Genomic DNA, 26,183 nt, shown 5'->3' with positions numbered 1-26,183 from the left:
CCAACCTCAGCAAATACCTCTAAAGTCACCACTAAATCAATCAATCAATCAATCAATCAATCACTATTCTTCAGCCACAGCATCTGTTCTACTCTGCCCTTACAAGTCTTCACTCCTACATCAGACCTGCTGGCCCCTCATGCTGAGAATGCCCAGATGCTGTGGATTTGCCTTTAGCAGAGAGAACTTTTAAAAGTTGAGAGGGAGCTTAGATAAGATTGAAGCAAATTATGTGTAGGCCAGATCCTAAATATAGTTGGAATGCCACCCTTACTTGGCTGTGGAATCTTTCCAAACCAAATTCTTCTTCAAGTGCCTTTTTAGCTATTGGAAATTCAGCTTGAGCACAAACCAAATTGTTTTTCCAAATACATGTCTGGAAGAAGTAGATGTGAGCATGCAGAAGGAAAAACTATCCCTGTAACTGCACATTTGATTCTCTTACACTTAGGGAACTTGCTGCATATGACAAAAGGCAGGAAGTGAGACTAGCCAGTGGACTCTGCTGGCATCCTTCCTTTTGTGAGATGTTTTTTTTTAAAGCCCACCCATAACCCATTTTCTCCCCATCCTGCTTGGGTGAAGTGAAGGAGCAGCTGTGTGGTGTTTAATTGACAGCTGGGGCTAAACCACATCATGCAGTTTTCAAATTGCTTCTGCAATAATGATCTGGATATTGCTTTGGATTACCTGGAGATACTGGTGAGAGAGTGTGTGTGTGTTAGGCTTAAGTTTATTACAGTGAAGTACAAATAGATTTTAGTCTTTCCCAAATCTCATTCTGTCCCCAGCTGCCAGATGAAATGATAAAGCAAGGATACCTCCCCAAACAGATTCACTTAAAGGCTTGAAAAATCAGCTGAAGCGTGTTGATTTTATTTTATTTTATTTTTCTGATCTAAAAAATTTGGTTTCTAAATTCTGGATCAAATCATTCTTGGCTGTCTCTCAGGCAGATTCGAGATGCCCCAAACAATCCCAATGGCACCGAGGAAAGCAGAGTATTAAGGACAACATACAAAGCAGCACAAAAACCTTGACAGTTCTATTTAAAGTGACTTTATTAAAACATTGTTAATATAAAATGTGACCAAATACAATTTCGTTTTTGTAAGAATGTTTAATAAAAACATATTCAAGAAAGAAGGAGCATCAACTCTTGTCAAAGCACAGGAAAAACCTACCAGGATAAGTAAAAAGTTCTGCAGCATGTTCTACCAGCTGGTCCCAATGTGTATTAGGGTTGAGTTAGCCGATGGAAGAGACAGGCAGCCCAGGTTCTTCCCTAAGAAGCTTTAAGGTATTACCAGAGATTTAAAGTAACGCTCCTTGACAGTAGGAGACTTTGTTTTCAGATCTCCACAAATCAGAATAAGATTAGAATGTGCATCTTCATTTTGGATTTACTACTTTTCAGCAGCTGAATGTACAGAAAATCAGATTCACTGGTAACTGTAAACCCCAAGATTAACATTTCTTAGCCTTAAAAGGAAGGTGCAAGTCAGTATTAATCACACACCTAAAGAATTTGTGTTCTAAGCTGTATTAATTCTGGATGCTTGTAGCAAATGCTACAAAGGAAAAAAACAGCGGTAAAGTCCAGGATGGTAACAACAATTATTTTCTGAACTGCTGAACACAGAGACAATATCCATGAACTACAGGAGTTTGTACATCTCAAGAAGAATGTAAAGAAGCTTTCAGAAGCCTATACATAAGGGTATGCTATACAATGACTTCTACTTTGTGGCAGTTTTACTGTTTAGCTAAGGAACCTCTTGAGAAAACACTAGAAAAAGTGGAGGTTTTGGCCTCGGTAGTTCTTTTTATTTTTTATTTTTTTTTTCAGTGGGGTGTGGGAGCAAGAGTGGGGGGATTATGCTAACAGCATTTTCCTTGCCCAACAAGTAAATTTTAATGCTCTATCAGCATACTCTGCTCGTTCAGAGCAAGCAGCACACCCATTAGAGGCAAGGATTCTTCCAGGACATTGCAAACTCTTCCTGTAACAAGCAGAAAAAATTCTGCCGCATCCAATTCTGCACATTTAACTGCCCCTGGCACTGAACCAAATGTCAAGTGCTAATCCATGAGAAGTCTAGCACAACTATGGCTTAGGAGATGGTGACCTTCTTACAGCCTTGTCTGGGACCCATTAGAGCCCTGTGTTTTGCCTTGTACCCCAAACAAATGCTATGGGACTATTGCTGAGGTAAAGGGAGAAGTCGAACCTTTGGCATTGGAGCAGACCAGTCACTGGCTGTGCGTAGGGGAATTAAGGCTTCAAGGTGAGGTAAACACAGTGAGAATCAGTGTGTAAATCATGCTGCATTTCAGAGACAACAGATCCAAATGACAGCTACTCTTGTTCTCTACATTTTAAACACCAAAGATCATTCAAAAGCAGAACTGGAGGCAACACTGCCAAGGGCCACCTTGAGATGCCTCTCTGCACCTTAGGAAAAAATGTAACCCAGATGTTGAACACTAAAGAGGATGAACCCACAAGGAGGAAAAAGCACCAAAGTTGATGAGTCCTTGAGACGACAAGCTGCTTAAAAAACCAAAAAGCCTCACGCTGCTGGGACCTCCCATAAACATAGTGGTTTACTGACACAAAGGTGATCTACACTCCAGAAATTCTCAGTGCTGTAGTTCCAGCACTAGCATTATGAAGAGTTATGCTCTAGTAAGGAGGCAGTGAAATTGTGTTCCCTGAAGAATTTCTCCAATTTGTTAGGTGTTGTCCCACTCCCTTCTACCCACCCCCAAGTCTTCAATCCAAAGACCAGAAACATCATTTCCCCATGTCATTTTTCTAACATTCTTAAGTTATTTTAGCAGATTTGTAGGGTACAAGCACAGTGCTTTTCTGGATCCATCATTTTGGCAATGCCTTTGCCTTCTTCAGAAGTGTCTTCAGTAAGTGGTACAAGAGATACTTTCAAACTAAACAAAATCTACAAATCAATGCAATTCTGGATGCTTGCTTTTCATACTGCTTTTTGCCAGCTATCTGAAGCATGGTGGGAACCACTGCACGTGCAACACTATTTCTTACAAGCCATGCTAGCCAGGTTTCCCCTGAAAACAGCAATCTGGTCCTGTAGGTTCCATTTCCAGGATACAGAGACTCTCATTTCTGTTTCTTTAACATGTGTACAGTAACTTCCTCCATCCTCTCAACACAGTAGCTACTAAAAATTTTAACAGATATTAAAAAAATATCCAAATGAAACCACACTTCTATCACTGTTTAAAAAAAAACAAAAACGCATACGGTATTACAAAAGTTTATACAAAGGCAACATTTAAGAGTTTTGAAAGTTACTTCTAGAAAAAGACACAAATGCTAGTAAATTAACATACAAGGAGAAAGGTATTCCACTCCTTCCCCAAAATTGGTTTGATCTGTTTTGAAGTATCTTTTACCAGTTGTCTAGAAAATCGAAGCCAGTCTTCAAGATAACATTGCTTGTACTAGTCTGCAAGGTGAAAAGAAAAAAAAGGAAATAAGATATAGTTGTCATGGTATTACAAACTCAATATTTGACTGCCTATCTAAAAGATAAAGTTTAAAATTTTGCCTGATAATATTTCAAGGTCTTTACCATGCTCTAGGATACCTAAGAACCTACACCATAAAATGCTAGATGTGACATGGAAAAATACTCACAATGTCCAAAAAGGCAATTCCAGATAAAAATAAAATTATTCTTGTGGTCTGCAGGCAAAATGGTGGAGCTTTTTCCTCATGGAAAAAATTCATGAAGATCGATTTTTTGGACTACAGTGGGAATTGCAGAGAATGAAGCAAACACAGAAGGCAAGCATCATTAATTCAACAGATTGTCTGTTGCAATTAGAGCCAGTTGTATCCAGAAAACTACACAGATTAAACTTTGATGACAAGTTATTTACTAGGCTATCCACAACATGCTCATGTGTTAGCCACGTCATTTAGGGTGATTTTAGTGTTTAGGAAGAGTATTCAAGAAGCAAAGCTGAGTCTCTGGATTCTCTTCCTAGAGCACGGCTTCCCAGAACAGGGAAGATAATCCAGAAAAGAAGGAAGAAAATTCTTATCATACACAAAGTTTTTCTCTGTTCCTCTGTTCCCATTTTGACATGGGAGGGTTGTTTCTCCACAGAGAGAAACAACAGGTTTCTCAAACTATTTCAGTTATCTTGAAAACATTCACAAAGGAGTTGAAACTGTTAATTTGTAAGAAAACAAGATAAAGCCTCTAACTCAAATTAAAGGGCTACCATGTTCACAAATCGTAGCTAGACAGCTCACGAAGCATTTTCCCTCAGCTTCAGAAAGTGATAACTAAACATAGGGCTTCAAATACCAGAGTGGCTTAAGTATTGTTCTCTCCTAAGTGCTGCCACTTACTTCTCTTGACACCAGTTACCTCAGCCTGCATCTTTCTGACTTTACATCATCTTGTTTAGAATTCAAACAATCACAGCTGGGAAAACATAGTAGAGATAAAGCTCTGTGATATGCTGAAGGTGTACAGTAAGGTGTCAGGCTATTGCCAGAGTGACACCACAGATTTCAAACAGAACTGCACAGCTCTGCTTGAAGTACCGCTCCTCTACTTCACAGTTTTCAAGCTTTTGATCTCTTTCTTTTTTTTTCCCTCACTGTATCATATCCTGCTGTTCCCTTTCTTTTCTCACAGATCAACATCTGCTTTTTAAAATAGCTTCAATTGGCTATTGAGCTGCTTAAGGTTATTTTTTGTTGTTGGGTTGTTTGGGTTTTTTCATTTAAAAAAACATTGAGAAGGCTAATTCTGGAAGCTCGTTCTATTTCTATTTTGGACTTTAAGAGAAAACACATTTGAAAGCAGCACAGCTGCCTGGGACAAAGCACTGGGAAGTGGCTGTCAGGCTACTGCTTGGAACAGCTGAGAACTAGTTCACCAGTCACCACTATGCTGTGTGTACCAAGCAAGTATGCTAGACCTTAGTTCACCTACTTTTGAAGTTAAAAAGCTTATTCTTTCCATTAAGTGTTTTGCTTTAAAAAAAACCCAAAAAACCCCAAACCCCACAACCTCTTTTATTTGATACAGCAACTTGCTAGGTAGCTTGCTGTCAATTAGCTACTTGGTGCCTTGTCAACATTTCTTGTGTTAGATTTAAATTGTGCCTTTATCCCATGTGTTAAAAAGCACTTAATTGAGGTTAACACGTTAAACAGACTGTTAAATAACAGGTTAAATAGACTACTTCACATCTGAAAGACAAAAAGCCATCAAGCTGAGCTATGGCTTAGTGCTTTTTGGAGTCCCTAATCTTCCAGAGTGGCCCTGCCAGATTTTAATGCACTCTACAGGTTTTAAACATAAGGACAGTGGGTATAGCAGTACGCACCTGTCCAGGCATTTGTGGGTCTGTAAGTACAGTACCATCAGTATCTTCCTTGTTTGTCCTAGAAGATGCCAGATCCTGTGGTGGATCAGGAAGAAAGAAGTCATCTAGAGAAGTAGTAGGGAGTTGAGTGGGTCGAGGTTTCTCCCATTCCAGAGATACAGAAGGTAGGCTGGGGGCGACAGACTTCTCTGGTTTAGTTATGCTGGGCTTCTCAGCTTTGGTCGTCTCCTTTGGAGCAGACTCTTGTCTGTAAAAAGAGGGAAGGGGCTTCTCTCCTTTCTCCATGGACTTGATCTGGCTGGGGGTCAGGGACTGGAACTCAGACTTGTCTCCTTCAAACTTCGAGCGCTCTGCGTTTATCTTCCAGAAGGACGACTCCTCTTCCTTTCTGGATGGTATCAACCCATCAGAGCCAGGGGTCTTACTGGCCTGAGAAGACTTAGGGGCTTGGGCACCAGCTGCTGCTTTGACAGGCTGCCTCTGTTCGTTCTGCAGCTGGGCACCACCTTGCTCTTGTATGGAGAGAGATGCAATGCTGAACTCCATCTGACTCTGTACAGGGACAGAAAAGCAGTATTTCAAAGCCCTTCACACAGATACAGTTTTGACTTTCTGACCCTGGTGCATACAGGTAACACCTCAGCCCACTGCAAGACAGCTCTCAGACAACAGATACCACAGCAAAGCTCATTTAATTTCTCCATAAATGTCTATCTTTGTAGTCCCATAAAAATAATGATTTTTAAAAGTCTGAACTGCAAGCAAACATAAAAGTCCCAGACCTGCTGCAGAGGAGACAGAGAAAGCAATTGTATTGGAGTTACTCAGTGCCATCTAAGGCACAGCACGCACAGCCCTGAAACATTAGAATAGCGGCACTAGAACATTACAACAGCTGCTGATGCCTTTTGAAAGAGATGTTTTACATGAAAATTTTAAGCAAAAAAACTTCAGTGTAGCTCAAAAGGCAATCTTCCATTATAGTCTTTGAAATAGTTGGCTACAGGTCCATCTACTTCCAAGATAAAGGATTAGATGTAATGGGTATGTGTAGGTAAGTCATTTTATAATTCTAATGCCCCTCTGAAGGAAGAGAAATAACTCCAGCAGGACCAGTTCTTCCTATTAGTTCCTATTCCTATTCCTGGAATAGTTCTACCTATTCCAGAGCCCTGGTTTGTTTTCACCTGCAGTGCAGAGATAGCTGTACCCATTTCTGACAGGTAACACTGGGCCAAGGAAGCAAGTGACCACAGTTAATGCGTGAAAAAAAATCTTACAAGTCACAGAAAAATGAATAGTACTTCAAAATGATTGTTTTACTTACCACCACTTCAGTAAAATTATTCTCAACTAGCTAGACACTCCTCAGGCTAATAAAAGTTAAGCCTTATTACCCTCTGAGAAACATGTAAGCATATGTGCCAGGAAAGAACAACCTAATACACAGACTCATGTTTGTAGAAAGGAACAAATAATGCAAGGAAGAAAAAATTGCCTTTACTATTAAAGCTGTGCTGTTGTCATCATGGGTCTTCTGGGCTTGGAAAAAACTCAGAGGACTTGTAGCTTTTACTACAAATGGTTAAAAGATACTTTGGAAGTTCATTACAAATGTGTGTTTTTCCACCATTTTACTTCATTGCCTAGCCTTTCCTGAATAAAACTGCAATAGCATCTATGGGCTAGTGTCTAAAACAAGTCCTAGTTGCATATCATTTTCACTGAAGTGTTTGATCTTGAGTCCTACATTATTGTGCATGTTAAGTTCAAAGGGACTCCAGATCTAGCAGGACTCACACGCCTGGTAGTTAATATTCAGAAACTTTTCATCAAAGAACAACTGTTAACCCAGCAACTGATTATTTATAAAACAATTTTTTTAAACAGTCAGCAGCTGACTACACATAATTTGATTCATGGACTTAGATCTGACCTTTCTAAAGAATTAGATGCATCATTTTTCCAAGGCTGTAGGCAGGAAAGCACCAAGCTCTGTGTTCTCATGGAGAATATACTGTGCTATCAAAAGATGCAGAACATAAACAAGCTGCAAGTAATTATAGCTCAGCTAGAATAAGGTGAGTGCAAGGATACACGCAAGTCTTACCAAACAAATCAACACCCCACCCTGCCTGCAAAAAAAATATGAAGAAAATCCTTAGTGCTCTGATTTATTTCTATTAAACAAGTCATGACGTAAAATTAAGAGCAGGACATTTATCCGTAGATAAATTTTGCATAAACAAACCAGAGATGCAATGGTGTTGAGGATTATTTACAATGACTGCCATTCCCTGTATTAAAATATAGGGATTTATTTCTCTAAGCTCATTTGGCAGCACTACTGAATAGTGATTTACCACCCTGGAGTTAAGATGCTTTAAGACTTTAGAACTGATAAAAATCCCAGCTTAAAAAAAACCCACAACACAACACAAAATAGATCTGCAATTCCCCAGTAGCCAAGAGGAAAAAACAAAAGCCAGATTCTAAAAATCAAAGACAGGTTAAAGAAAAAAAAAAGCAGCCATCTTGGAAGATTTAAGTCATGTAGGAATTAAATCAATGCTGCTTTTTGTCCTGCAGCAGTCTGCTGTCTTCTGAATAGCCTGTCCCGGGGCTCACACTGGGGATGACAGTAGCTAAAGGCCATCACAGCAGCAGTCACTTCCAGCAGAATGATTCCTTCACCCCCCAGCCCAAGGGAAAGGGGAGATCAGTGCCCAGAGTGTGGAGTGGCCATCACAGCCCCCAGGTCCACCAGAACAGTGTTGGAAATAAAATCCAGGAAAAACACCAATGGAAGGGAAGTATGGGTCTGTTAAAACAAAAATTAGAAAAAGTAAACCAACAAGATGGCTCTGCATTTCAACAGCAGCCAGCCAGACAAGCAAAGCCAGGCCTTCTGAGATGTTCTTAGGCTGTGGAGCTAAAGCCACTGACTGTGGTGATATTTTCTATTCTTTTTTATGGGTCAAAATATCAGCTCAGAGGTGCGGTTTGGAAGTGGCACATCGCTCCTAGCGTAGAGAAGAGCGTGGTGCTGCAGCAGCACTTCAGGCAGTTGTACCTTTCCAACCTGCTCATGGATACATGTTCTGGAGAGGATGTCCTCTTTGCCCTTTTGTGCAGAGACCATGGGGTGCACCCATTTCAGAAGACAGGACCACCTGACATTTGAGACTGCATATCTGTCTCACGGTATGCTTTGGAGATCAAACAGCTCATAGCCTGACACAGAATAATCCAAGTGAAAATACTTCTCCAGGAGTTTTCACTCTCCCACAAGGAAGGCAAAGAAGACAAGACTACCCCGACAGGTTCTGAAAGCACCGTGTCTCAGCATGATGTAAATACAGCTCCCAGAGGTCACACGGATAAGTCTGCTTCTAGCATTTAATTCCAGAAGCCAAGAACTTCTGCGGACCAGTCACAAGATATTCTGCTTTCCCTGAAATATATAATGCTTCTATTTGACTTCCGAGGTTATTTAACACATCTAAACCCCTCAGAAATGTAGCTGACGAAAGAAAATGATTAATAGGCAATATCTTTCCAGTCAAAAAACTGGCAATAAAACACCCTCCCCCGCAAGGAAAAAACAAACCAAACAACAGAGCAGCAGCCTAAGTAGGAAGATAATTTCAGAGATGGAAAAGGCCCATGTGTGAAACACCCTATACTGACATCTAAGTAATGAGTAGTACTGTACACTCTAATGAGTCACTAGACACTACAAATGTGATTTTAATTAGAGTTCTGCCCTCATTTTCTTACATCAGATTGCAAATTGGCAATTGGTTGCGTCAGCAGAAGGAAGGAAACGATATTTAAAAGACAGCAATTTCCCCCTCCCCCCAAAAAATGTCCTTTTCCTTTAGGTTTGCCAGCCATGAGAATATCTTGATGCACATCTCTCCTGGCCCCAGCCAAACTTAGGGGAGCAGCTCACCTGTAAAGGTTTGCCTTCCCCAGGCTGGGGCAGAGCTGCTGTGAGCGGCAATCAGAAGCAGAACTGCACTTGTGGCACTCCACCAGCTGCCACCCCGGGGAGGCAAACACTGAACAGTGGGGTGTGATTTCATGGGCAAAAGGGAATTGTCTTTCAGGCACAGTTTGGGATTCTGGAGAGAGGGTTTCAGTTCTCTGCTGCTTTCATTGATTTTGTATTACTTTACATGAGCTGCAGTTTTTGTACATGTAATTCCCCATATGAGGAATAAAATAAAAATATTTTTCCTACCATCTGTCCAAATGGTATTTCTGGGAATTGTTCAGCCCAGAAAGTCTCAAGAGTTTACAGACAGACTAGTACAGTCCCAACTGTAATTTCTAGAAATTATTGGAATTCAAATAAAAGCTATTAACAGCAGCAGTATTTTGAAGATATTGCATGAGCAAGTCTTGCTCAACACATTAAGAGAGAGGGAGAAGAGAGTGCATTTGAAAGCATGCACAAAGAAGCATTTTGAGGTAAGGCAAACCTAGAAGTCTGTGTCCTTTTCAGTCTTATCCCTCTGGTCCCAAACCACTGCAAGGGTTTAAATAAAGGATGTCCTGTCTTGATCATTTTTCTGTATCATAAATATAAATAATATTTTAAATTGCAGGGTTTAGGAGGCGGCGTATCCATTTTTCCTTAAAAAGACCATATGAAGGTATTTAGGAATTTTGCTCACCGGATTAAAAAAATTTAGACCAAACTTCAGTCTGAAGGCAGCAATAATCCACTAAATTGTGACAGTGACTGTAAACACTCGTGGGAAACAATGTATGCTGAAAGAGAGGCACCAGACACTGAGACTATCATGATTTAATAATACTGTATGAAATCAGGTCTCAGTTCATAAGTACATATTAAAAACAAGATGACCACAAAGAACCCAGGAACTTTTAAAGCATCTTATTCACTCATCAGGAATGTGTAGTATTTTACTAAGCAGTCACGCAAATACAGCCAAAACAAATTGTTTTGCTTGGCAGGATGAAAAATCCAAATTGTTGAGACAAAGACTACAGAAACACTGTCAAAAGCAACTTGTTTTAAGCACAGCCTGATAAATGCAGGGGTAGAGAAAGCCAACTTTAAAGGATTTAGAAGATAACTTTACTTTGCTGAATGGACAAAACCAAAATAAATATAGGGCCCAAAGTAGCTGCAGTATTTGATTTGTTTCCTGTGCACACCGTGGGTGTTTTCAGGATCTTTCCAAAGTCAGAAAGAAACCCTTAGGTCAGCAGAGGCAAATTGCAAGGGCAAAAAATAGAGCAAAGCACTCAAAACCAATCTAAATAATTTTAGTCCATAGAGAAAGACAGTGCCAAAGTTATACAGAATGGACCTTTGGAGGAAATTCCATTCTGTACTCTGCTGATATGAACTCAATCCAGTCTGCCACTGTTACTGGCTAGCTTGAGCAAGCTTGTACTGACAGTGCCTGGTTTTATGATCAAAACCAACAAAAATTGATGCAGGTAACTGAATCCTTACACTTGGCCATACAGAACAAAATAAACCTTGAACACACTTTCTATTACCACAAGTTGGGTTTGGTTTTTTTTGCTCGAGAACTCATAGTCAACAGAAGTTTTACAGCACTGTGTTTTAAACATATGTAGCCTAAATCAAAAAGGGAAGGGCTAATCTCAAAAGCTCAGAGATCACTCTCCTTCCAAGGAAGCGCTGCCATTTACGCCAGCTTGGTAAAAATAATCACACCAAATTATAGCTTGTAACAAACAATTATAATATCATGCTGCTAAGGAAGGAAGGAAAAAGATTCTCTTCTGCCACTGTTTTCCTATTTAAAACAAAACACCAACTAGGGCTTGTACAAAGAAGGATACTGAAGACTGCCTCAATTTTAGATAAAGGAAACAGTTGGGAAAGCATGTTTATTACAAGTGGCACATAGCTATTTTCTTCCTAAAATATTGCTAGGATTAGATCATTTCTGTAGCAATATAATTAAGGAATTCAGACAGGGAGGCAGCAACTAGATTATTGAAAGGATTGAAGCTCGTTGCTTCCTCATTTTGCTTTTTTTTTTGTTTGTTTATTTTAAACACACCTCAGAGGCTTCTCTTTTCAACAAATACCTGAGGGCCTGTTTAAAATAAAAGAGAGTCAGCAACTGTTCTACCTGTATCAAGAAAAATAAATCTTTAGATATGCATGTGTCAATTTCAAACATTTGGAATAAAACCCATTTTCGTTAATAGCATGAATTGGAAGTAAATTTCAATTTACTGCCATGCTGCACAGTGCATTCCATGTGTAAACTTAGTTGGCAAAGTGAAATATTGTCTCCCCATTACTAAATTAATTAACCCGCTCCCCCCAAAAAGCTAAAACCACAAAACCCATAAAGTTCTGAGTTCAGGAAGTGTTGCAGAGAAATTTTATTTCCAAGTTCAGGCATGATTCTTGTTTTCCATTTATATCTTGAGGTCTGTGCTGAGTTTCACTGAATTTTTACTTCAAATAAACCAAGAAACCTCAAAGGCTAAACTCAGCCAGAATGTCATCTTTCATCTCACGTAAACCTGAAACCATAAATAGAATGCCCTGAATTCATAAACCTGGCTAGAGTTCCGGTTGAAAATGTAAACCACATTTCAAGACATGTTATGTCCATGAGGGCTCCACCCATGAACCAAATCACTCCCTCCAATTCAATCTTTACTTTTAAAATGTCAGCCCATTTGCAGTGCCAAGAGAACTCGTGGCTTCCCAAGTTTTCCTTCTGAGAAGTGCTATTGTTATCTACTAAAAATATTATTTTCGATACAGTCTAACAGCTATCTCAGCAATTTACATGGTAGTTCTACTTTGTTTGCCTTGCCTGAGGATTTAAAAATAAAAAGGTGAGGCAAGAAATACTCATCTAAAAATAGTGGAGATATTAATGGAAGTGTTTGTTGTGATATGAATGACTGCAGTCATATCACACATTTGTGTTTAAAATGAGAACATGGAAAGTTCACTTGTGACACAAGTGAACTTTATCAAGCCCTTCAACAATGTTCTGCACAAAATGACAGCAATTCAACACACTGTTCTCTGGGTAAGTCTGACTGCCATGGAAGTAGGGAATCCATGGAGTGATACAAAATTTGTCCATATCTCCTCAACTAGAATCCCCACTGGCATCACTGTTACAGCTGGGAGCCTCCAGCCTGGGAGAATACATGCCCTGCCCTCTTCTCTACACTTCTCACTACCTTCTCAGTTTCCTTCATGTTAGTTACAGAAAATACTCATTTCCCTGCTTTATTTTTCTGTGTCTCAGTGTTTAAAAGAAAAACCAAAACAAAAAAAGCCCATTGGTTTTACTGATTTACATTGATTTACATCTCTACTTCTGCTCTGCAAAAGCCACGTTCCCTTCCTCAGGTAAGCCAGAGCATATTCATGCACATTCAGGCAATAACATGCTAAAACCCCAAACCAAACAAAAAAGCTCTGCATTAAAGGGAGATCAGGGAGAAGAGTGTTGTGGAAAGAACAACCCATCCTGGGTAGAGCTCATGGAATGGAAAGAGCCCGACAGCCTTAAATAACAGTGGGAACAGGATCTGGCTCACAGGACACTGAACAATGCATTACAACACACCATCCTCCTTCAACAGCTCATTCAGGTTTCCTCACGTGGGACCACGTGAGTAAGGCTACCTTTTCCTCAGCTGGGAGCTCATTAAAAATTACCTTCCAGTATTTCCTCATAAAAGTACTGGTAAGGGAAGATCAAAGTGTAAGCACAAAGCAACAGCTCCACTTTTGAAAAGGAAGACTCAGCAGTGGAAGGATTTGGTTGAAAGACTGATACAATATGAGGCACCAGGGAAAAACCAAAAGGAAGAATCCACAGGGACCGACCAACCCATACCCCATAAATCCAGGCAAAATGGATTCTCTAGACTTTTGCTAATGAAAAAGGTCATGCAACTTTTCAGCCTACAGCTGTGGCACAGCTTTTACTCCTGGTCAGCAAAGAAGGAAGAGGGGGAAGAGGGAAACACAGCTTAATTAGCCATGACAATTACTTCTAAAACAACCTTCCCCCCTCCTCACTTCTCTTCAGTGACCACATGAATGCTCCCATATCATTCTGTGTTCCTCGATTCATTACAGTAAAGGATGAAACTAGTACATTTATCCACCTGGTCCCTCATTTTTGGACACCAGGAGGATGTAGAAACACCCTTCATCAGCAAGCAATAAACCACAGACTGGGTTCAAAAGCACTTCAGTAGACATACAAGCATTAAAAAGAAAAGAGAACTACCAATTAAAGAGAAAATCCACTCAGGTTGCAGATGTATCTCAGCATAGATCACTAGTCAGTGCATTATATGAAGCAGCACATCTCTAGGAAGTTCAAGTATTCAGAACTTACAAAATCTTACCAAGACAGAGCTCAAAAATATGACTGGCTGCCACATTCCCAAACCTGAGGTTTTGTGTTTGGGCCGGTAAGTGAGAGAGACACAGCACTGCTGTCTCCAACATATTATTTATTTCACCCTACTGTCAATGAGGTCAACACTTTTCTGGCATTTTTTCCTTTCCTGGCAGACTCACCCAAGTATATCCACGTTAAAAACTTCTCCAATATTATACTAAAAGCCAGTGTCTGCTTCTCCTAAGGGTCCTGAAAGACAGGAGGGCTTGCCTGAGTGACCAGGCTTCCACTGCAGGAAATCCTCCACTGGCTCCTGAACCATCACAGCTTTTAAGGGAATTTTAAGGCAAATGAAGTTTTATGGCATTGGTTTCTCTTAAACTGCAGCACTGCAGGCTGCCAGGACCCAGGAGTCACATCAAGTTATAGGTTAATCAGCTTCTGCAAAGCACAGATGGGTTGCAGCTACAGGCAGTGACCTTGAGCAGGGAGGGCTAAGTCTCAGGTCAACTGGATTAATTTAGTATTCACTGGCATTTCCAAATAATTACTCTGCATTAGGATAAGATTATATTCATAAGGTCGTACATGATTATCTGCATAGTTCAAGGGCAAAAGAAAAAAAAAAAAAAAAAAGAGAAAGAAATAGGGAACAGGGCAGTAGCAGCTTTCTCTGGCAGATAAGGGCAGAAAACACAAAGTCTGAAATGCATGATTAAATTGACATGCCTGCCATATCCAGTTGAGAAGGACAATGAGCTGTGGTTTTGCTCCCAGAATTTCTCCAAAGAGGAGAACTAAACTTGATTTCCTACCACACATAAGGCACAACTGTGTTTCCTCACACTGCAGGTACAGAAAGGAGAACTCTGGCTCTGTGTTAGCCATATGAGAATCCAATCATAAATAATGCTTTAACAAAATACTAAAGGTAAAGTGAGGTGTAAAAGAAAACCCAAACCAACCCACCACAGAAAAATATGTTATTTTTTTAAGGTGCCTTTTGGAGAGGAAATAACATAATGCTTCTAGCATGGCCCTAGGTTAACAAGTTTCACTGCATTTGTCCTAAGACAGGGTTTCAGAAAGAATGCAATGAAGTTATGAGGTACCTGCACCTTTCTCACACCATTTAATAGTTGCTTTACTCCTGACTTCAAAAGTGAAATGCATCTATGTTTATAGAGTATCTGAGACACTGGTCTTACTAAACATGGGAAGTTGGTTAAAAAGTTTGCAACAAATAATCAAACAATTTGTAATGAATTGGTTTTATATCTGCACTCAAAGCCAGAACATCAGTTCATGAAGCACATTTTGTGTTTCTCCTGATGTAAATCAAAGCATACCAGTCCTGTTTCATTTCCAGGATGGTCACTTTATACGGCTTGCATAGAATAAAGGTGACATTAATCTATGAAGTATCAAAATGAAGACAATAAATGCAGAAGGAACAGTGTAAGATGACAAACCAACATTAAAAATAAAAATGCTGTTTATTTACCTTCGTTTCCCAGGAGAACGGAGCTGAGTGTTCATCTTGCCAAGTTATGTCCTGAAATAAAATTCAAGAATGACTAAAGCTCAGAAAAGCAGCTTCATCTTCTCAGAAGCATCACACAGATGACATTATGTTACACTGCTGGAACTATAACAACCACTGCTACAGAACTGACTAAAAAGTAAAAGCACTGCTTAAAGATTTAATTTTAAGACTGACTGAAAGCAGGTCCTCTGAGGGGAAGGTTATCAATACTATACCAATTTAATCTATAAAATATATGAAGGTTTAACCTGGCCTAAATCTCCTGAAATGGTTTTTCCACAAACGGCTTTCAAATGTATTATATTTCCAATTTTCTACTAGATATTTCTTTGGTAGCCACTAGCAACACACAGGGACAGAAACAATGAAAGGAGAAGGGGCCTCAGGGAAATCAAGCCCCATTTCCTCCCTTTGGGAGACCGAAGAGAACGTGCACAACCAGGCAGTCGTGGGGCAGTGAAGCAGCTGGCATGGCCACTGGGCCAAGCCACAGCTGGATCCAGCCCCAACAGGACACATCATTGCGCCACGTCAGTGACGGCTGCTCCGAAATAAACATTCACTGCTGTTGAAGGAGCCACACGGCATCCACAGCACAAAACCCGAAATCCGTTCTTCTAAGAAGCTGCAATTCTGAAAATAATCCCAAACTGAGACATTTAAACAATCTCCTCATACATGGCATGCCCTCCAGAAATACATGTGGCCCACACTGAAAAAAGAAAGGGTGGAAAATAATTTGAAAAATGATTGTTGTTCACGTTTGTTGAAGAATTACAGCAACATGATTGCATTTCTATTTCTAGTCACGGCTGGGACTCATTGGTACATTGGATGGTCCCATGGGCAGAGATAGTGTGCTGCACCCTCCCTCCTGAGCGGGTCACTGCTTGTGGACACCAGGGAAAGAAGGAATGGGAACACCGTATGGAAAGGGAAAGGCCAGGATTAACCATGCACGATTTCACACTCCTGCTGTTCAGAGAATGATAGAACTCAACCATGTTTTAACAAAACACGAGAACCCCACATTTCACTGTGGCTGTTTTCTTCTTATTTCTGGTCTCTGCCTTTCTAGGAATATATTTCTCAGACATCTGATAACATTCTCCTGATCTGCCCTCTCTTATTTAACCATAGGCAGATTTTTTATGGCCACGAGCTATGAGATTATGGTTAGAAGCGTCTAAAACCATCTCCTCAACATAAAAACATGTCATACTCTAACTATTACTCATCTGTGAAATACAGGGTTTTTTCTAGCAGCAAGATATTTGTGGTATACATGAGGGTGATCCCATGCTCTTAAAAAGAACTGGGCTGATAGAGTTCATCTAAGAGGAAAGGCCTGGGCTCTGCTTGATCACATATTGTGGCCAAAAGGAAATCTGGTAGAGGAAACTTTTGCCAAGAACACACATGTAATACAGGTTCTCTCAATCCAGGAAACAGAGTCTCAGATGTTTTAACATTTAAAGGAAAAAAGAGAGCAAAAGCCTGCTTCTTAGTAATCTATCATCATTTGCACTGTGGTGTGCTGCTGTCTGCATGGGAATGCCACACCACTCAATGTGTGATGCCTCACAGCAGGTGGGTCTAATTATTTCAAACTCCTTCTAGGACAAAATGGAGTTGGTACTTCATTTCTGAAGCATGCATGAGAGAGGAATCACGGCACAGAAGGGAAGAGAGATAGGAGAACCTGACCATTGGAATGAGTCTCACACACAAGGCAGGACTAGAATACTTCTGTCTGCATGGGGTCTGGATAAATCAGGGCTTGACTTCAACCAGCAGCAAAGGATGAAGGTGAAGTCCAGAGAACGCTGTAACACTGCTACGTGCAGCCACAGCACCTTAAAGCTCCAGATGTGTAGCCACAGCTGCCAGCGGGTTTTTTTCTAAAGAGTTTATAGGAAGCTCTGTCTTCTTTCCATTTACAGGACAAGCAAACCAGCTGGGGACAGTTTTTAACTTGGGAGTGAGCCAAGTTCATCCTCCAAGACATCCAGTTCTTTATTTTGCCGTATTTGAGGCAAGAGAAGACAGCACCAAGAGGGACACCCCTTTACCCAACGCTCCCTTACACACCTTCAACTCAGCAATGACACCGCTGCTGTGAGCAAGCCCTGACAACAAAAGGCCGACCACAGAGGGATAAAAAAGCAGCATGGGGTAGGCAGAGTGAAGGTATGAGGCTGTCATGCAGCAGGATACATCATTCTCTGCAGGACAGAGCAAGTCAGCCTCCCACTTCATAGAAGCTGATGTCTTCTCAACCATCACTGCCCTTGTTGGCACTGCAATTTGTAACCTTGACCTCCAGCACAGGCAAGCAAAAGGCTCCTGGAATTAATTGATTTTGGTAACAGTTGTCAAAAATTCTGGTCAGAGACAGAATCTAAGAGTTTCATAAATTATATAAGATGCAAGTAGCGAACACTTGTTAGGCAGCAGTTCCCTAAAAGAAAAGGATATTTAATTTTATTTTTTCTTTCTTAAAAGTATGGTTCATTGTATCTCTGAGGAGCTCTGTCCACATTCAAAAGATCTTCCATGTGATACAGCAAAGAATAAAATAGGGTAAGACATGGTTGGAGGATACAAACCTTCAAGCAATGGATGTCTTTGGTTACTTGAAGTACTAGGGGCTAGTATGAAGGAGACAGTTGACAAGTTTTGCCCATTGTCAGGGAAGGGAAGGAAGTTTGTGGCCTCCACCTCATGTGTCTTCACACAGAGAACATGCAGAGGACCAAGTGAAAAGATAGGAAACTGTTGAACTCTGTTGCCCTATTTAAACTCCCTGATTCACATTTATAACCAACAAAATATGAGAAGTAACTTTGTTTTTTTGTAGAATAAACAAGTTCTTACATGTTTGAAGAAACTGGGAGCAAAAGAATCAATTATTTCAATAATTAAAAAAGTGAATTATGACTGGAAATTCTAGAGAAAAAGGCTTCAAGGCTATTTCTCATCAACACAGATTAGGAAAAAATCCATATCTGATCAGCTTTTGTTTTCAGCACACAACAATGCCTTCTTCCAGAAAGGAGGCAAATAAATAAACTTTTGTTCACCAGGGTTAAAAAAAACCACAACCTATTTGTAAGAAATGGGGCCTCATGCAACATATTTCAAAGCTGAAAAAGACGAGTGAGAAAGAGAGGCAAAAATCTGGTCATACACTTGACTTCAACAACCAGCTGCAAAATATATAAAAAAGAATCACAAATTACATTTGCTATATGTAGGCAGCTTGCTGCAAAACCACATCTGAATTTAAAAATGGAAGACACTGGAAGAAGCATGCCTGTCTATCTGACACGAGCATTGTTCAGCACAGCTGACAGTAGCTGGGCAAGACAAAAACCCACCAATAAATGCTTCTCAGAAGTGTTATTAGAACAGAACTTGCTGGTTATTGAGGCTTTACTGCACTCAAAAGCTGCCTTTCATTTTCAGGTGTTTAAAAAGCACAAATCTCTAACAGGCCCAACTTCAAAGTTTTTGCTACGTTGATTATTTGTTGCTTTAAAGCAATTTTAAGTAGGGAGGCAAAAGGGTTGATCCTTTGCTTGGTGCCAAAGTTCTTAAGGCTAAGCAAAACAAATAGAATCTCTGCCTGAAGGCAGCTAAGTCAAGCTTCCCTCTTCAAACACAATGAATGAAGCTAACCAAACTCTCTTACCTGTCCTTCCTCCACATAAAATGTTTACCACTTCCTAAAGCATAAGGCATTTTTTCCAATGAAGAGTTTAGTTATTTCACGTCCAACTCTTTTACTGCTCAAATACTGAATATCCATTCAAAGAAAAAAAAAAAAAAAAGAAAAAAACAGGAAAAATCATACCTTGACTCTGTGTATATTTCACATGCTTATGGGATGGCATTAAGAGAACAGCGATAACTTGCTGCAAACTGAATATTTAAACTATCTTTCTGATAGTTCTGAGCCAGAGAGAACCCAGTGGCATCAACTGACACCAAATCAGCTGCATTATCAAAGGTTGGTCACTACAGCTGGCAAAGGGTGGTAGCCTCTCACGTACTGCTGGTTTTCCACCCATTCCCCCCATGGTTTATGGCATATTTCAAAAACAATAAAAAATAATCTATACTACATTTGTGCTCAATCTCAGCTTGTATTTCCAGATTTCTCTCTGCTCAGTTAACCTTCATTTCTACCGCTATGGGCATTAGAATGAAGAAATGATAAATGCCTGCAACTGGGGGGTTGTTGGAAAGAGGAATCTCTGTTGTAGCATCCAAAAGCCCTCGGTCAGGAGGCCTGGGCTGTCTAGACACAGAAAATGATGGTGAAGCAGCAAAAAAATTCGTGTGCTGGGCTCATGTGCGATGACAGCAAGTCAATCTTCAGCCAACAGGACAAAACTTACTTCACAGGGGTGCGAAATGACCCTGCTAGCCTAATTCTCTTTTGAAACTGTGCTCACAGTGCCTGCAGGGCTTCTGCTGCCAACTCCATGGCTGGTGATGCTGCAATGAGGGTAAGATGGAAGAGAAGGAGCAGTAACTCTGGGCATTTGCTAAGAGTCACACATGGTGCTGCGGTGCTCTAGCATTATAAAATGACTGATCACAGCTACAGGATGCCACGGTCCTGTTACTGCACGTCTATTTTCTGTAACACCCTTCCCACACAGCAAACATACTCAAAGGTGTTCTGAAAACGTAAGAGATGTTTATAGTTTGAGGACTTACAGTCCTGGGCTATGAATTCAGGAGATAAATTTGGTGTTAGAAGGGATATACAGGAAATAGTGGGGGTGAGAAAGAGGGAAACAACTGTCCAGAGATACAAGACCACTACGTATAATCTCTGGACCACCTCATCATAATGGTCATGTGCATGAAAACGGGACTGAAACAGTGAGAGGCCTGGACCAATAAATCAGTATCCTCAGTATTTGTCCTTGGTTTGCTTTCTACCAAGTCCTCCAAAGAACATGAGGTGAAAGAGATCAAATTTCCATGCTTAAGCAAGCACAGGTAGATCACTACAGATTTCAACATCAGTTAACAGGGAAGATGAGCCACGGCTGGAAACATGAAACTTTTGGAGTGGGTATATCTGCAAGAACATCATCAGACTAAAACACTCTCACTGAAAGCGCTGCAACATCCACAAGTGATTCTGAGGCATGTGGGCTACTCTCCATTTCCTTTCCTTGCCAGAGGATACCGCACACCAATGCCAGGGAGAGCAGCCAGGACCAACCCAATTGTCCTGAGCGAGGGCTGGGTGCAGCAGCTGAGTCTCACAAAGGGGCAGGGGCACCCTGAGCCGTCTGACCGGGACACAGAGGTAGCAGAGCTCTGCAGGCCAAGCGTTCGCAAGCCCGGGAAGTTGAACTGGCAAGAGACCGGCGGCAGAGGCTCTGCTACAGCAAGACAAGGAGGAACAATTTGTCAGCCAGGGCAAATGTCCAACAATCAGGTCAAATGCCAGCAAGGGAGCCAGGGGAGAGGAAGCTATCAGATGAAGAGCCAGGAAAGGCTCCAAGGCTCAGCAGTACAGTTGGAAGAACTAAAATGGAAATGGCGAATGCCAAAATGAGTGGAATCTCTTTTCTTCAGAGAAACAATTTATATTAACTTCTGCTTAGAAGTCAAAGAGGAAGTCAGTTGAGGCAGTGCTTCCAAAATTAAACACTTTGTATCAAGTATTTGGACCAACCATGCCTTCTTTGGTTAATGGCTACAGAAACCCTAACGTTGTACATAGTGTAACTGTATTTGGGGAGAAGAGGGAAAAGAAAACAATTTGCCCAGTTTCAGATGGACTCTCTAGATGCTTTAGGAAATTATTATTTCCATACAGTGCAGCACAACAGCCTACAACGTGCTTGCTTTCCTTCCAGATCCACATAATCCAAAGCAGAAAGCACAGCAGAGCTCTCCAAGGCTAGGAAAACTGAACAAATTTATTTTCCATACTCTTTGAATTCTTTTGCAACTAACTTAAGATTTAAGTTTCTTTTCAAAGGCTGCTTGCACAACCAAATTTGTTGTCTTGCATCCTCCTATACCTCTTTTTGGCCATTACTATCAAGTATCTATCTAGAATTTTAGGTATCACGAACTAGGCAAAACTGAGCTACATCCTATGCTCTCTAGCTTTAGATACGATGTGTGTGCAGCACAGCATCACACTTTCCTGACAGGGGAAACACAGGCAGTCTCTCCTGGCACAAAGCTGGTTGGGAACTATGATGCCCAATATCAGCGTGCCCCAGATGCTTCTTAGAAATCCCATGGCAAGGGATATTGGAGAGGAGGCTAAAAGTAGCACTGCTCTCTTTAAATTGGATTGATGATTACAAATGCGGAAGAAGAATTATTTTTTTTCCTGGTAGAAGCCACATAATTAACAATAGGCCACTTAAAGTTATTATATGGACAGAGTGAAAGAAACCAACTCTGTAATCATACAAGAGTAAAAGAATAGAATAGAAATGTAAAAGAATAGAGAGCAAAGGGAATCAATACACTGAATAAGAGGCATAGTGTCTGAAGAGCACTGTCAGGTCTCTTCAAGTGTTCTTAGACCTTCCTCTTCAAGGGCTCACACACTGTAATGTGACCCACTGTTCCAGACCAGGTACTCTTTTACTGTGCATTTCCAGAACGGCTGCCACGCTTCACCACTGGACAGATGACTCTCAGCAGGTTCAAAATCCATACTTTTTGCCATCTATCTTTCCACACCCTTGTTTTTCCTGGCATATGACATGGAACAGGCTGCATTTTTTTAAGGTGTCAAACATGCCAAGAGCTGGAATGTTTTCCGTGTCGTATTTTTAACCGTGTCTAAAACTAGAAACGAAAAGGAAGAGATTTAATTCAGTGTAAACATTCCCTACAGCCCGTTTTCAGCAAGGGACCATGTCCAGCGCCAGCCACGGTCATGCCCCGCCGTCGGGGGAACGGAGACCATCGTCTTCTCCAAGTCTCTTTCCTGCAAAATCCACTTCAGCGCTATCGCTGCCGGCGCCTTCCCATCTTCTACGGCGTGACCCCTCGCCCGTGGCGCGGTGAACATCCCTCCCTCCCGCACACACAGGGAGCGGGGAAAGGCACCGAGCTCATCACCGGGGCGACCGGCCCGGCTGCGGTCCCCGCGATCGCGGCCAGCCCAGCGCCAGCCCAGCTCCGCCGGCACCGCAGCCCGGGGGAGGCGGCGGCCGCCGCGCCCCGCCCGTGCGGCGGTGCCGGGGATGGGGAGCGCCGCTCCCGCCCGGACCCCTCCGGCACCCCTTCCCCTTCCCCGCGTCCCGCCGCGCCGGTACCTCGTCTCCGAAGCGCACCACCTTCTGCCCGGTGTTGAGGCGCAGGCTGGGGTAGGAGGGGGGCTGCGCGGGCGGGCGGGAGGTGCCGCGGTGCGCGGCGTAGCGGGCCTGGACGTGCGGCTCCACCAGGCACTTGTCGATGATCTCGTCCTGCTGGCGGGGCGGCAGCCGCTCCCACTCGGGCCCGTAGCGCTCGCGGATCCGCTCCTTCTCCGCCATGATCTTGCGCGCCATGGGGCTCAGCGAGGAGAAGTAGCTGAACCGCTTGCGCTCCCGCTCGTCCAGCGGCCGGTTCCCGTTCATCACCGCCGTGCGGGAGGCGGCGATCGCCGCCGCCATGGAGGCCATGGCCACCCCGCCGCCGCCAGCCCCGCACTCGCACGGCGGGATCGGGGATGGGAACGGGAAGAGATCCGCCTCCTCCGCTCCCCTCCCGCAGACGCCGCCTCCCTCGCTCCCTATAAAGCCGGGCGGCCGCGCTGCCCGCCCCCCGCACGCCCAGCCCCGGCAGCCCCGCCCGCCGCTCCCGCCGCGGGGAGCCGGCCCTGCTCCCGCCGCCTCGGGCCGGAGACAGCGAGGGAAGCGGGGACGCCGCCTCCCGGGCTTGCTTCGGTCTCAGTACCGTCGGTAGCGTGGGGCTGAGCTGGCCCCGCGGCCCTCAAGTGCTCCTGCCCGTAGCGCTCGTCTCCTACAGCCCTTCCCCTTCTTTCCCGAAGAGGTAAGCTGTCATATTCCCACGCTGCCGGGGCCGGGAGCACCAGGAAAGGACTTGCCTCAGCTGGCAGAGGAGCGCCGTGCCCAAGAACCTGCCTTTCCTCACTCCTCAATAAGTCGTACGTGTTTCTTACCACGACAGAAGGGCCAGCAGCTGCTGTCAGAAGAGCCAGGATACCTGGCACAGGCGCTTCTGCCCAGCTCCATCAGTTAGGGTGCAAGATGGTCCGAGGCGTCTGTATTAATTTTTATAGTAAAGCTGCAGCTAAGTGTAACAAGTCTATGCAGTGGGCATTAGTTACATTGGTAAATTATATTCCCAAAGGCTGAAATAATTAGGTTTTCTGGTCTCGTCCCTTGTCAGATTCTCATTTCCTCTAACAAGTCTTTACTTTGGCAAAGGATTCACCAAGGTCCCACACACAAACTCCCAAAAGATGACCAGTCTCCCGGGGTGGGATGGGGAAAGCATAGTTCCTTTCCACAAAAAAAAAATAAAAATAAAAATCCCCTGCTAAAAAAAACCAAATCCACAAAAATCCCAAGCTTACCTAAGATAGGCAAATATGTCAGAAGATTTATGTGAGACTAAATCTATTTTGACTTTTGGCTAGGTAGTTGCAGGGGAATATTTATTATCTTCAAAATATATTACAAAGTAGAAAAAAAATTTGGGTTCAGATTAATGGTTTTTCATTGCTTAGCCTATTTTTTTCCCCTCATTTTGATTTCTTTAGTATCATTCTTAATAGATAAATGACTGGGGCTGCAATACATTAATGTTCCCATTTAAGAGTTCAAATGGTATCGCTAGACCAGCTGATACAGAAGAGGATGGAAAATGATAATTAGATTTCTCCACATACTTGATTCTTAGGACATAATTACAGTTCCCCAAGTCATCACATACCAGCCCAGTTATATAATCCTGTTTTGTTTGTTAAACTTGTTTGAGAGCACTTGACTTGAGGTCGCTTTCTTTCTTAGTCATCTGCATCACGCCCAGAAAAAGAAGCCTTGGAAACACGTTTGCAGGCACACACACACACACACTCATAAGAGGTGTAATACACATTACCCCATTAATCTCTTTTGTCTGCCACCAGGGGCTGGGGATGAAGTCAGTCACAGGAGTAAGAAATGAGGATGAGGAAACCCAGACAATTGTACATGGTTTGTTTGCCCAGGCAGTTTTTTTCTTCCCCATCACCACTTCTCCACCCTCTGGTCTAATCTCCAAAACAAACCACCCTCCTTTTTATAGTTCTCAAGATTGTCTGGTCAAGTGCCAATATAATTCCCCTTTCTCAATGAATAATAGAAGGCATAACAAAACTTATAGGCTTAGAAGATCCCATTAGAACACAATCAAGGTATAAAGTTAGGCATATTTCTCAGGCTGCTGTTTTTCCAGGAAAATAACAACTCCTTTCCTCCTCAATGAAATGTAGTAGAGGTTTCTTAAACTTTTAGACTTGTAAAACAGAAGAAGCAAATAGTGCTTATTTCTAGTGAGATAGAAGAAGGTACTCAAGAATAGAATTTTGGGAATACCTATGCCACAAAATGAGAGCATCCCAATTCTTTCTATGAAAACTTAGAAGCCTCATTTATCCTTGCTTGAAAAGAAATACCTACTTTTGCCCTTTACAGAAATTCTGATCAAGAAAGTTTAGAGTTCATGTTCCTAAGTACTAAATAGACAAGTGGTCAAATTTGCCTTTATTATGGTTTGATTAAAGAAATCTGCCTTTCCAGAATGCTGCCAAGTCTGTCCAACAAAAACAACTCAAGGAAAACTAGCTAGTGCTCCCAATATATTTCAATCCTGTCAATCTCTTAACTTTTGCCAACCACCACCATCAGTGAGTATTTGGAAAGGGAGATTGTTGTGTTTCTGACACTGACTCACCCAGAGCTTAACTCCAAATAAGTAATTGGTTCGGTTTTGTTTCCAAATGATGTTTCCCTGAACCCCATTCTTTAAAGCTGACATCTGTTCCTTCACTGGACTACACGACATGAAATGTCTGAGTATTCTCCAGTTACTCACACATGGTAGAGCTCTAAGTATTCTGTGCAGAAGTCAGAGGCTTTGAAAAAAAAAACCCAGTAAGAAGTAGTATAGTATTATTTCTAATGAAGATTACTTTTCTGGGTTTTTTTAATAAATTTTCATCTGCAGTATGCTCAGCTTGTAACAGTGATCAAGTTTCTTACTTGCTCTTCAGTTTGGCACCTGAATAACTCTTTCTGTTAGAGTGTCTTAATATGAAAAAGCAGTTGTTCTGCTTTTTGCCCTTTTAATATTATTGGTCACAGAAAGATTTCTTTTACTGGTGATAAACAGTCAAGTCTGTTCTATTATAAAAGAAAAAAAACAAAATCAAACCATTTTGACCATAATTTTCCATTCAAAATAATTTACGAAGCAGTACCTCTTGGCCTTTTATTTGTATAAATTATACAACAACTATAGTTTTTTTTAGACAATGAGATGAATCTGTATTTAGTACTTCAATCATTGTTCTCAGGGTTGGAAAAGTCTCTGATACTGATGGTAGGCTCTTGTAAGAAGGTGAAATACTGAAAGAGAAGAAAAAACCCATTATTTTTTATGAGTTTTATAATTTACCTGCAAGTTAACACATTAATTTAGACTTCTCTTCATCCCCTTCTCCAACAAATTTGGGACCTGTGTCAAGATCAACCCCATGCAACAGGCTTGGGGCAGAGTGGCTGAAAGCTTCTGGGAAGAGAAGGACCTGTGTGGTGCTGGACAGCAGCTGAACATCAGCCAGCAGTGTGGCC

The 26,183-nt window shown here is 41.9% G+C and overlaps 2 protein-coding genes across 5 annotated transcripts in view; both read right to left on the bottom strand.

Moving 5' to 3' along the window:
* Positions 1 to 1,036: 1,036 nt before the first annotated feature.
* C3H1orf198 (chromosome 3 C1orf198 homolog) lies at positions 1,037 to 23,096 on the bottom strand. Its single transcript, XM_015623154.3, has 4 exons — positions 22,659 to 23,096; positions 15,301 to 15,351; positions 5,389 to 5,940; positions 1,037 to 3,485 (listed from the first exon to the last, which is right to left on the bottom strand). The coding sequence occupies exons 1-4, from the start codon at positions 23,004 to 23,006 to the stop codon at positions 3,429 to 3,431; spliced, it is 1,008 nt and encodes a 335-aa protein (XP_015478640.1). The 5' UTR covers positions 23,007 to 23,096; the 3' UTR covers positions 1,037 to 3,428.
* Positions 23,097 to 25,807: 2,711 nt separating this feature from the next.
* Positions 25,808 to 26,183, bottom strand: part of TTC13 (tetratricopeptide repeat domain 13) — a 39,094-nt gene continuing 38,718 nt past the window's right edge. For 3 of the 4 annotated variants that reach the window (XM_015622029.2, XM_015622030.2, XM_033512655.1), the window contains one exon: positions 25,808 to 25,958. In XM_015622029.2, coding sequence (XP_015477515.1) covers positions 25,835 to 25,958 — 124 coding nt within the window. In that variant the 3' untranslated portion in view covers positions 25,808 to 25,834. The remainder of the gene's footprint in view (positions 25,959 to 26,183) is intronic. The other variant, XR_004496345.1, reaches the window with a different exon arrangement.

Source organism: Parus major, chromosome 3 (genome assembly GCF_001522545.3).
Source record: "Parus major isolate Abel chromosome 3, Parus_major1.1, whole genome shotgun sequence".
Taxonomy (NCBI): domain Eukaryota; kingdom Metazoa; phylum Chordata; class Aves; order Passeriformes; family Paridae; genus Parus; species Parus major.
This window is presented reverse-complemented; position numbering and strand designations above follow the sequence as displayed.